This window comes from Pararge aegeria, chromosome 2 (genome assembly GCF_905163445.1).
Source record: "Pararge aegeria chromosome 2, ilParAegt1.1, whole genome shotgun sequence".
Lineage (NCBI taxonomy): Eukaryota > Metazoa > Arthropoda > Insecta > Lepidoptera > Nymphalidae > Pararge > Pararge aegeria.
In genome coordinates, this window is record NC_053181.1 from 17,411,586 (window position 1) to 17,424,793 (window position 13,208).

The 13,208-nt window shown below is 37.4% G+C and overlaps 1 protein-coding gene across 8 annotated transcripts in view; it reads right to left on the reverse strand.

Moving 5' to 3' along the window:
* The window catches only part of LOC120628746 (kinesin-like protein KIF13B), a 208,163-nt gene that overhangs the window by 60,271 nt on the left and 134,684 nt on the right, over nt 1-13,208 (reverse strand). For all 8 annotated transcript variants that reach the window (XM_039897376.1, XM_039897360.1, XM_039897404.1 and 5 more), the window contains exons 4-5: nt 4,043-4,170; nt 2,786-2,935 (exon numbers count right to left, since the gene is read on the reverse strand). In XM_039897376.1, coding sequence (XP_039753310.1) covers nt 2,786-2,935; nt 4,043-4,170 — 278 coding nt within the window. The remainder of the gene's footprint in view (nt 1-2,785; nt 2,936-4,042; nt 4,171-13,208) is intronic.

A 13,208-nucleotide genomic window follows, 5' to 3' on the forward strand; every position in this document is an offset into this window, starting at 1 on the left:
CATGCTTAATATAATTATCTACATATAATCAAAAGAAGATGCATCATCATCGTCATCAATATTAACCCATTGCCGGCCCACTACTGAGCACGGGTCTCTTCTCAGAATAGAGAATAGAGGAGGGTGTAGGCCGCATTCCGCCAGACTGGCCAAGTGCGGCTTGGTGGACTTCACACGCCTTTGGGAATATTATGAAGAACACTCAGGCGCACAAGATTTCCTTCACCGTTCCCAGCACAGTCAAGAATACTTGTATCACCTTCAGTACTTTAGTGAAAATCAGTAAAGGCAAGTACCTACTGTCATCGTACTGCAACACAGAGCTGAGGAGGGGGGAACTATTGACCATTTTACATATTAATTGCTTATACCTACAGTGTTATTTTTTTCTCCTCTTTCTATAATTGTTTGTATGTTGCGGCAATAGTTGGTGTGGTCAGTATAGCCTATTATTATTAGTATTCAATTATATCATATTATGTTATTTTAGTATGGCGAAACTTGTGATACAATCATTTAATTTCTTCATTATTTCAGCTACTATCATAGTATCTACTTAAGTTGTATACTAAAAATTGAGCCCTAGTTGCTAAATAAAAAAACTATTATTATTATTTCATAAAAGTAGCATTGGCTGTTTTAAATCATTTTTTGGTAAAAATATACCTGCCAAAAATAAGAGCGTCTTACGCTTTACTAAAAGTTGTCTTAATATAAACACAACCAAGATATCAAACTTTAACGTTAACGAAACTTATTAAACGAGAAAACTGCTATCGGATTGAAACATATTGAAGATAACAAACTAAAACTCATGAACTGACGAGGGTTGGGGGGAATTAAAACATTTCTGGAGCAAGAACAAAGGCCTGGAGATCCTTCAAATTCAATGCGAATCGAGAAAATAATGGATACCGTTAAGCCCTCGAGCTACAACTAAGGGTAATGAAGCTGTCGGAACGGCCAATCTCCGAGAAACCGACGATTTCATCTACGGCGGACCAATTTTTGATGTAACCAAATAAAATATTTATTTAACAGCCGCTTCCTTTGAGGATAGTACTAAAAAACGACCGCTCGTACAGTTCAAATTGTGTTTCGTGTTTAATTTAGCTTAAATTCTCTAAAAAGATAGTAATCATTTCATTTTTGTCGTCACTTGTAGCTTACGTTAAGGGACTTTTTTAATTTTCTTTTTATTTTTATCTTATAAGCCAAAATAACGCATTCGTTATCGGTATCCGTGTTGTACATACATTGTTACTTTACGTCCCTAAGTAAATGCGAATGAAATGCGGGGAATATTTTATACCTACAAGCTTTATAATTTCGTAATATCTATCTATATATATAAAAGAGAAAGTGTGTGGGTATGTTCCGTATAGGCTCCGAAACGGCTGGACCGATTTCAATGAAGCTTTCAGGGAATCTCCGGATTGACCTGGCGAGTAATCCTGTTAAGTTTGGTGACGATCGGAGCACTCCTATTTTTTAACTGTCAAACTGTCAAATACAGCTTTTATTTACTATGATGATAATCTATTTGGGTGTTGGGTGTACATGGGTATAGATAATGATCTTCACCCGCCCGAGAAGAGAATAGAAGAGAATGAATACGGAGAGAAATAAATGATTTAATATATTATGAGACTTAAATTAAAAATTAAATGATGTAAGTTTATTGTTTAAATAAAATAAAGCAAAATATAGCCCGGCGAAGCGGGCTGGGTACGCTACATTTGTTATCGAAGCCTCACAGACTGCGTGAGTCTTTACGAGATTGAAGATAAAGTCAAGTCATCTGACTACCTATGTCGAAAGGATTATTAAATTTCAGTAATATTCATTCGGTCCGTCAATTTACGGCACCAAGCCCACAATGAGTTTTAAACTAGTCGAATTCATACGAACACAATGGTCTTTTATAAACAAATTATACTGAGAACCTTACAAGTGAACTAACTCATACTCGTTTCGTATTCTAATAGCGTACTTAGCTACAACATTTTACACATTCCTCTACAGGTTAGCCCTTGACGACGATATCACCTGCACGGCTAGCATGGACAGGTACAAATTTTCTTCACTGGGGAAAAGATAAAACGTTTATTTTTTCCCACATTTCTATCCACTCGCCGAGCATGGCCGAACGGGTGGAAATAATATCCAAATAATATACGTGTAATATTAAACGGAGATAAACTTCTTCTGCTACCTCCTGCCGTGCTTTGGCAGGTGGACAAGTGATCGCTTGTCACCTGCCAAAGCACGACATAATCGGGAGACAACATTTTTACTCGCGCCTATTCCAGCCGCGCTGACGGTAAGCGATGATGGAGTCTAAGATGTTAGCGGACCAATTTAACCTAGATCTATTACATATATCTATTTCATTCAGGATATTAAGCACCGTGAATTCATCTGTAAAGTCGTGAAGGCCATCTACGTACGACCCTTGTGCCTATAACGTGTTCTTCTACGCGCAGTTTAGTTCTAGCTAAGTTGTATTTTTTTTTTATTAATAAAATTGACTGACCAAGCAGATGGCCCATCTGATGGTATTTGAGAAAAACAAGTGCCTATAAACACGCAAACCTTCGCAGGCAATGAAAGTAACACGTCCTGAACTATGCTACAACGTGTTGACAACCTGAGGCGAAGGTAAGCTTCATGTGACTGTTATTACACCGAGAACCATGGCGGTAGTAATTCCCCAGACGAACTCTGTCACAAAAAGTTCTACAAGTCCTTATTATGTACCGAATTATATTGAGTGGGTACGTACCTGAAAAGACGATACTGCAAGTTGTGAGAGACCGTCTACGTACGGCCCTAGTACTGCGTGTTCTCTTACACGCAGCGAGCGTCGCGTCGTCTCCGGATCGAGAAGGTCGTGGACACGTTCGTTGTAGATCTCCATGTACGACACTTCCACCTGTTCAACAGTAACATTTTGATCGAAATATAATCATGCATACGCGAGAACTGGCAGCAATGGCCTATGTGCTACTACTGCCATATACTGCGATCACAAACCCGTCAGCCCAGCGTGGTGACTATGGGCTTACCCTGCGTTTAGAGATCCTTTAGTCCAGCACAGCTAGCTCAGGCAGGAGACAATTATTTCCCCTGAGAAATGAGAAAAATGTATCTTCTCCCGCAGCTTTACCAACTCTCAGAGCGTTGGCGCACAAGTGGAAATAATATCCAAATAATATATGAGTAATAGTTCTCCTATTCCATGTTCTCGTGTTTTAGCAGGTGGTCACGTTAATTATGTCCCCTGACAGCGGATATAGTCGGGGGATATATTTTTTGCCTTCTGCCTATGCTAGCCCTGCAGAGTGGACTGTTATAGGCTGCTGCCGATTGATGATGAAGGATGATATAACATCCTCTGTTTTTATCGTCCCACTGTATGGCACAGCCTCACAGGCATCCACCCTCATAAGTCAGAGGCATTATTAGCTCAGACCTTAAGTTTTTTTTTAATTGCACGTGAAGGTAATGTCGTCCTTAAAACATTAATATAGTAGTGTGCTCACATCATAAAGGTCATATTTACAGTAGCTACATCTAGTTAAATTAATTTCGGCTTTGCTTTGATGAGTCTGCCAATTAGGACAGCGCCCCATATTGTATTCTAGTGTAATAAAGTTTGTATTGGATACGGATAATTGGTTTATCAATTAGGCCTTTGTAGTCTGTATCCGCAGAATAAACAGCAAAATGAGAGATAGAAAATACGTTAAATTTGAAAGAGCAGATACTATAAAAACATGTAACCTTTGAAATACAGGTATTTGAAAGGTTACTGGTATTTTTAAACTATTGACTTCTGAAAGATAAAGGCTTAATCTTAATAATACGGGTTTAAGAAAGGATTACCCAAAACTCTACCCCGGATAAAAATTGCTCACATTTCACCAAAGAATCGTTATCTAAACGAACCCGAGTGAGCTAGGTGAAGCATATACACAAAATTACGCTCAAAATGACCTTTGTATACCTCTACTGGCCTCCTGTATTAAAACATCTTTACCTTATAAGTAAGAGCCGGGGGTGATTGTTGCCGGGCGATCCTCTCGAAGAGTGCATCGCACAGCCGTGGAATGATACCGCCTTCGTCAGGTCCCGGCGCGCCCATCATTGTGTACGATTTTCCGGACCCTAGAACAAAAGGTAAAATTAGAAAAATAAACATTTTCACTATATACCCGAAGACATTTAGTCGTGGAATTTAAAGAGCTGTGAATATTGATAGCAAAAGAACTTCGACTTGGAAAGTAAAAGAAAGGCGCGTCGACGGTGCAATTCCGGAAGTTTTATTCCCACATCTTTGGGAATGAAAGGCAGCTTCGTTTGTTTGGTTCAAAGCCGGGTTCAAAGAAGCAAGTGCGGTCTCTTCTCAATGGACAGATGCAGTCAAATCATTAACCTAAACAACTGTTGTTGAATGCACCCGAAACGCTACTAGGTAATCGCCAAGAGTGGAAAAGTGAATCTTGTCCATTCTTGGCGGTTGTTAGCGCACGCGGAAAGCGATGCTATCAAAAACATGTACATATTATTTACAAGTATATATTTAAGACTTGTTTTTGCTGAATGTTTTTCTCCAATTATTCCGCGCGGGTGTCGGCGGAACTCAAGCAGAAGATTTTGCACCCAGCGAGGAAACCGAAGCAAATTTGACAGACACGTATGCTTTATGCTAAATGTATTATTATGTTACATCGATAAAAATCTAAGTCAATTTAAAACAATCATTAAGTTACTCATTAGTGTAAAGATCGTGCGTGCAATAGCACTGAATCTATAATGAATACGTATGCTTTTATTATTTTTTTATATTTACAAAACGAATAAATAAAATATTTTTAAAGCATATCTCTTTCTTATTTAATTCGTTTATATTAATTTCATCACATATGTGTTTCCTCTATATTTAAAACATACTACTTTACACTAAAAAGTAATGAAAAGATTGTTTACAATAAAACAAGTTTGAAGAAGAAACTAGAATTTTAATATGAAAACAGTAATGAAGGCCCGTAACCTTCTATGTTGTTATTACAAGTAAGTAAAATAAAAAAGTAAGTTTATAGTCTGTTCTTTACTATTCTATACGATGGTTTGCGTACCATCGTGCAGCATCGAAAACTCCATAAAGAACACGTTCGTTAACAGTTATCTCACACGTTACACGAATGATATTTATCTCGGGGTGGTCATCGTTTTAAAATTTACGATCCGCATGTCCCGATTATGTTCAATATTTCCCATCTGAATAAAATATATAACCTATTTATAAATATATATATATATAGGTAGAAGTGGGGCGGATGATTTTGAATTTAAAATTGATAGCTACATAAAGGTGCGAGAACCAAATCGATGGTAGGCATATTTTTTTGCTGTACATAAATGTATAACGTAGAGTTATCAGACTTTTTAAATCAAAGGCTGTTTACCCATACACATGAGTGAGACGATAAAGGTTACGTGTGGATCAAAATTTTTTCATAGTAATTATTGACGGACCAAGCTGATGGTCCAACAAGCAGAGCAACACTTTGCAGGGTATGCGAGGGACATTTCAAACTGAGGCTAAGCTACATGTGCCTGTAATTACAAATGCTGCTTGGCGGCAGAAAAAAGCATGACGGTAGGACTGCCCATGGGGAGCTCTGTCACGAAAAGCTCTACTGCTACTAAAACTCGATATATATATATATATATTATCAATTATAATAAAAACATAATTATTTTTCTGTCTTACTATAGTAAATAAATATTGCAATTTCTCTTAGTGGTAAGTGATGAACCAGTCATAGATGGTAACGGGCTAACCTGTTAGGGAGGTATGACAGTTATATTTAACCCATATCCCTAATATTATTCGATGCAAAATCGCATAGAAGCACGTCTTTGTCGGCTAACTATCCACGACCGAGGCGTCCAACCACAGTTACAAATTTCACAAATTGCCCCTGCCGAAAATCGAACCAGGGACCTCCATATCAAAACCACAGCGCCAACCGCTGCGCCAGGTCGAAAACTTGAAAATGCTAATGGTATTCTGTTTACGAAACAACAGCACATGTAGAGCTAATATCCGACTATAGGAGCTCAACACGTGCTGTAGTAGCTGCATATTACACTGTCGTTAAAAGTTAAGCACGTATTAGCCGTTGCTCACACGTGTTGATGTCAGACGGAGATATGACGTTTAACGAGCTTAATGCGGCAACGCTAAGGCCTCGCGATGCACTAGGCGCAGTAAAGAGGCGCATTATGAGAAGTGCTAAGACTTATGCTCGCTATGAAAATGTAATTTTAAGCCGCGAGACAAGATACATTTAAACTATGCTCTAAAATTAATGTTGCTGGAAACAGCTTATCTAACGACCCCTAATCAGCGAATACAATTTGGACAATTAGTTCCAGTAATAATAAATAATTATTTATCAAATGAAAATGTTAATTGTACAATTGTTCTTATTTGTGAATTAATTGTTTTTTTTTCTCTTTTTTAATATCTCACTTTTCTATGAAAGAAACGGATAATGACGATGTTTATCTAAAATAGAAGATAATATAGACCAATTTACAAAAATATTTTTTTATTTATTTACATAAGAATAGCCAAACCACCAACCAAATTAAAAATTAACAATGTGTACGCAATTGCGACAATGGAGCCGTGAAAAGAATCGGTGGGTGCTCCGATCGTGTGCTTGCCGATTTTTGAACACAAATAGAGATAAAAACGGTTAAACAAAACCTCACCTGAAGGTTGGGTTAATCAATTGTAAACCTACGATGTCGTCATGTAAGTACTTAATGACACAGCAATAATATACCTAGTAGTAACCTTGACCTGATGCTGCAGACAGTTTGCGAACTACACAAAGAATCAACAACTTCCAAGCAGACATGTCTTAGTAGCTATAAATGTTTAAACAGATACAGCTGGTTGCGTATAATCTTTAAACATATACACCATGTTCTTTTTAACTGGATAAGCTGTGTCATACAGATAGACAGACAGACAGCCGGACCAAACTATGAAAAAGAGACGATAAAACATTTATATTTGCGTTGCTTATTTAGACTACGCAACTCTAAAGGAACAAAAATATATTATAGCGAATATGAAAACGATTTATGTGTTCGCATTTCAATTATTTTTCAGCGGTTTAAACACAATTCCAATCAAAAATGGATAAAGTAAAATTTTTTTCACTACAATTTTATAATAACACATTCGCTAACAATTGTAAAAGCAATTTTTTTAAATCAAAAACTAAAAACTTTGTTCAGAAATTGAATCTTTTCCAAAAGTTCGTACGTCTCGATTACTAGTCGCATGTGTCTTTTATGCAAGTTTAGTACGTCTCGTATATAGGAAGCAAATGTCGTTTATGCAAGTTTTGTACTTCGCGTGTACAGGTTGCAATTGTATTTTATGCAAATTTAGTATGTCTCGTATACAGGTCGCAAGTGTCTTTTATGAAAGTTTAGTACGTCTCGTATACAGAAAGCAAGTGTCGTTTATGCAAGTTTGGTACGTCGCGTGTACAGGTTGCAATTGTATTTTATGCAAGTTTAGTACGTCTTGTATACAGGTCGCAAGTGTCGTTTATGCAAGTTTAGTACGTCTCGTATATAGGAAGCAAGTGACGTTTATGCAAGTTTAGAACATCTCGAATATAGAAAGCAAGTGTATTTTATGCAAGTTTAGCACGTCTCGTATATAGAAAGCAAGTGTCGTTTATGCCACTTTAGTACATCTTGTATATAGGAAGCAAGTGTCGTTTATGCAAGTTTGATACGTCGCGTGTACAGGTTGCAAGTGTATTTTATGCGAGTTTAGTACGTCTTATATACAGATCGCAAGTGTCTTTTATGCAAGTTTAGTACGTCATGTATATAGAAAGCAAGTCTCGTTTATGCCACTTTAGTACATCTTGTATATAGGAAGCAAGTGTATTTTATGCAAGTTTAGCACGTCTCGTATATGGAAAGCAAGTGTCGTTTATGCCACTTTAGTACATCTTGTATATAGGAAGCAAGTGTCGTTTATGCAAGTTTGATACGTCGCGTGTAGAGGTTGCAAGTGTATTTTATGCGAGTTTAGTACGTCTTATATACAGATCGCAAGTGTCTTTTATGCAAGTTTAGTACGTCATGTATATAGAAAGCAAGTGTCGTTTATGCCACTTTAGTACATCTTGTATATAGGAAGCAAGTGTCGTTTATGCAAGTTTGGTACGTCGCGTGTACAGGTTGCATGTGTATTTTATGCAAGTTTAGTACGTCTCGTATACAGAAAGCAAGTGGCGTTTATGCAACTTTAGTACATCTCGTATAGAGAGAGGCCGCAAGTTTAGGAGGAGTTTAGTCGTATACATTAATTCAATAGGGAATCTGGTAGTTTTATATACTAACTATTAACATCATATAGAACTCGTGCTTAGCCGAATAACTCAGCTTTTAAACCCAGTTATTCGGCCGAGTACGAGATATTAAAAAAACTGCCCAGTTTGCAAGTTATAAAGGAGTAGGTACTCGGTCCAGCACTACCATTATCAAAGTCCATCCTAGAATAACAATATCCCCTAATTTCATTGTCCTTAGGATTCAGGTCTGCATCCCATTAATTAATTTTAGTTGAACCGCTTCTTTGGGTCAATAAAACTTCAGTAAAGTAATGACATCGGGATTCAAAAGACTCCTTTCCCCATGAAAGATCAAAGACGCAGAGCTTTCCTTTCAGTTGACGAAGCCTGTATCAAATGAAAGTTGTGATGAGATTGATAGTATGAACTGGGGAATTTCGCTTCTAAGAAATACTCGCTGGCACACTTCAGACTTCAGCTATGTTGCGCGTACTACTCTACTATCGTTTGAGAAAATTAAGGTAACCGTTAATTTACCGTAATGATGGAAGCATACTTAGAACCTGCGTGACGTGGTGATGTGTGGTCCATTCAACCCTAATCCGAATGGCACAAATCTAACAAAGTAACATAAACAACAAAAAAATAAATAAATGAGAATTGTTTGTTGTGTGAATATCCACAAAATATGCCTAACAAGCCTACATACGTCAAATTAAGAATTGAGGTTCTCATCTGATGATGAGATGTCAGAGATGGTAATAGGCTAACATGTTAGAGGTATAGCAATAATATTAAACCCCTACGGTTTCTAACCGGCAAAGCGATAACTCACCACAGCCCTAAATGACCAGGCCAAAGGAATTTTAAATTTTATTTGCCTCCGCCGGGGTCAAACCGAGAAACTCCCACTTATAAGACCATAGCGCTCCACACTGCGCAGGGTGGTGGTCAAACTTTATTTTGAACTAATTTAATTGTACCCATCACGCGTCCCGTGGCGTCGGTAAAGATGACGTGGCAAAAGTAAGTTTCCAATGTAAAATATCGTTGCGTAGCGTGAATAGAAACAAGACTCAACTCTTCAGTTGAAGGTCTCCTTATCGCCGCATACACTAGGCCCCGATGACATGTCCTTGATTCTACCTGATTCATGTCCCATAAAGAGGGTGTTACGCAGACATGTGTCCGGAACAAGGTTCAATGTTCACAAAGAAAAGAGTGTTGTAGCTCTTGGATAGGGGTTTTTATTATCACTTCCAGCCATTATACTGAAAGAGACCTAACGGGAAATGCGCAGGAACCCCTTAGGTATCTATTTATAATATTAATAAAGCTGTAGAGCTTGTTTTTTAGTTTGAAAGGGCTGGAACTACCAGTGAATTTTGACAATCCATTTTTAGCAATAACAACATGCAACATAGTTTTAAAATCGACTTATCGGAAGTAGCTCACGCGGATGAAGTCGCGGAGATATGCTTACACAATTAAAGCTAAAAAAAAAGCGATTTACATCTCTAATACCATAGATAACCGTCTGGTACTCCCATTTTGCAAAACAAAGTTCTTCGGTAACTCTTCCACTTTTAAGGCTGTTGTGCTTTGGAATAATTTGCCTACTGACATCCGTAAAAGTCAATCCCTTCCCATATTTAAGTGTCGTCTTAAAGGCTACTTACTATGTCTTTGAGTGAAGTAATTTGAACAAATATGGTAATTAATGTGTGTTAATTGTATTTTGCTTCTTTCATTATATAATTATATATATATTTATTTTATATCTATTTTATGTATGTCTATTTATTTTCCAATATATATGTATATATAATTGCACTATACGGCTCTATTGCAGCTTTTCCTTCTGCCAGAGGTTGCCTGTAAGAGATTGCTTGCAGCAATAAGGCCTTTTGCATGCCTACATTATTGTTTTAATTTTTTCAAGTCTGCCTTCATTCATCTTTCTGACCTTTTATAGCTAAGTATAGAAAGAATAAGATTATCATTACATATTCCAAACTACTTAAAGACAAAAGGATAATTCTTGCTTTATATCCAACGAATTTCTTCAAACATAATAAAGATTATAATGCCAAGACATTTAGCTACACTCACTAGACTCTATAATGCAAGTTCGGCTCAAATTTCGTGGTTGATGTGCTCGTCAGCGTTGGCGTGTAGCCAAGCAGCCGAACCGCGCATTCGGCATTCATCATAGGGCATTGTTGTTGGGGAATTGCAAAAAATTACTTTCAATGTCCCGAAAGCACTGTGAATAGAGCACGCTGCTTTTTTGTCGTGGAAATGTTATAATTTTCATCATCATCATATCAACCCATTGCCGGCCAAATACGGGGCACGGGTCACACTGAGAAGGGGTTAAGTCCACCACACTGGCCCAGTGTGGACTGGTGGACTACACACACCTTCGTGAACATGTAATTGAGTATTATGTAAGTTTATAATAGCATAAATATATATCTATTATAGAATATATAAATTTATAGCGGTATTTGTGTAGTTAATATGTAAATGTAGTATGTATGTTCATGTAAGTTTATTTTATTTAATTTTTTTGTAGCATAATTTATGCACCATCCACTTTCCACTTTTTATCGGCTTCGCACGCTCAGGTTGCCTTTAAAATATCACTTTTAGTGATAAGTCCGCCTTTGCACCCTAGCACTAAGTACTATTACTGTTTTCTTTGTATTTTTCCTATTGTGTTGTGTTGCAATAAAGTTTTTCTATTCTATTCCATTGTTGATGTTTTCCTTCACCGTTCAAGCAAGTGTATGTCACTTAATTGCTTAAAACGCACATAACTTCAAAAAGTAAGAGGTGCGTGCTGGGATACGAACTCGCTAACTCGTTTAAATTATAAAAATCTAATTCTATATTTAATTAATTTCAAGTAGTGTTGGTTTATAAGCACTTAAGAAACGTCAAGTCAGTCTGTTCGTAATGAACTGCCTCGCTCGTAAGCATGTTTGAGTACGGATCACGACGTCCTGCGGAACTAACGAAGTCTTCCCATTACCTCGTCTTACGTCATTAAAATAGGATAAAAAATAGTACACATAAATATCCCTAGGCAAGCCTTATAAGCGGTGATAACCCAGTGGGTAGGAGTTCGACTTCACTTTCGGGGAGCCGAGTTCGTATCCAAGCACACACCTCTAACTTTTCTAATTTATATGCGTTTTAAATAATTAAGATATACCTTGCGTCAATAGTAAATGAAAACATCGAGAGGAAACAAAATTTAACTCAAATAATGGATTTTTTCACAAGTTAGAGTGTTTTCGGGTTTCACACATGACGGACAGGAAAATTTTTGACCTATTTTGGTGTTTTTTTCCAATTCTATTGCAGTAAATCAATTTTTTAAAAGTATGGAATTAATCTCCATTAAATTATCTCGACAATAGTATGCAAAATATCTTGATTCCGTGAAATAACAAGGCTATAATAATAAAAATAGCCGCCGAAATGAGGCGAAAAAAATTTTTCGATCGTAAAGCACTCTCTTCTGTATATATATTTACATATACATCTGTACAATGGATAGAGTTGGAGAGCTTTAACTATTATTATCATAACAAGTTGTTGTTTTAGCTATCGGGATCATCGGCTTCTGTTCTCTAAGGCACGGGGCGTTGACGTTAACAACTTCCTAACTTCGCGTTGGTACTACGTTTCTTGTAACAACCAAACTTAAACATCATCATACTCGTATCAACCCATTACTGGCCCACTACTCGGCAAGGGTCTACTCCCACTATGAGAAGTTGTAGAGGCCGTAGTCCACCACGCTGGCCCAGTGCGGATTGGTGGACTCCACACACCTTTGAGAGCAATATGGAGAACTCTCAGGCCTGCAGTTTTCGTCACGATGTTTTCCTTCACCGTTGAAGCAAGTAATATTTTAAATCGTTAAAACGCACATAACTTAGGAAAGTTAGAGGTGCGCGCTAAGATTCGAACTTGGCGCTCTGAACGTCAGTCGAAGTCCTACCCACAAGGCTCAAACTAACACACTTACACATTTACCTACATAAATACAGACAGTAAATGATATACGAAATACCTGAAGCAGAACGTTATGAGCAGTTGAGCACATAACGACCCAATAACACAGCCTGTCATTTGCATAATGTAATTCATGTGGAAATGACATATTGTATTGGCTGTATGCGCCAAGTTATATTAAGTTATTTAAGATTTTTATTTCGAATGAGTGGACTGTATTTTTTGCGGTAAATTGGTGTACAAAAGAAAGATACAAGGAATCAGAGCACAAGGAAGACAGCACTTACTTGACCTTATTTTTCATGGGTAGGAGCACGCCGTCCGTTGATCCAAATATTCCTCACGAAGTCCTCTCTTCTCGAACACCACCACTTATGTTATATTTCGGCACACACATAAATATGGGAATTATGCTTAAAAGGATCTCATTGAAACTTTTAAGGTATATTATGATATTTTATGGCTTATTTTCAGGCAGCCAGTAAACTCGTATTGCCCGTTACTTTTCGCAATCGGAAAGCAAGTCGTCCGCAAACGTCTTAATCGTTTGCTTCCGTTAATTTAAGTGACAGCTCTGCGTTCTAGTGTTTTTGAGGCGTATGAGGGCGCCAGTCTCTTCACGGAGAATCGTTCAGTGCTGTTTTAGGTTGGATATGGGAGAATAGGAACACCAATGAAATTTTAAATTATTATTTAAGACTTAATTATAACTTGGCGCAACCATCCACCCGCCCTTAAAGGGTCACCTTTAAGAAAAGCTCTCATAAGGTATGAGGT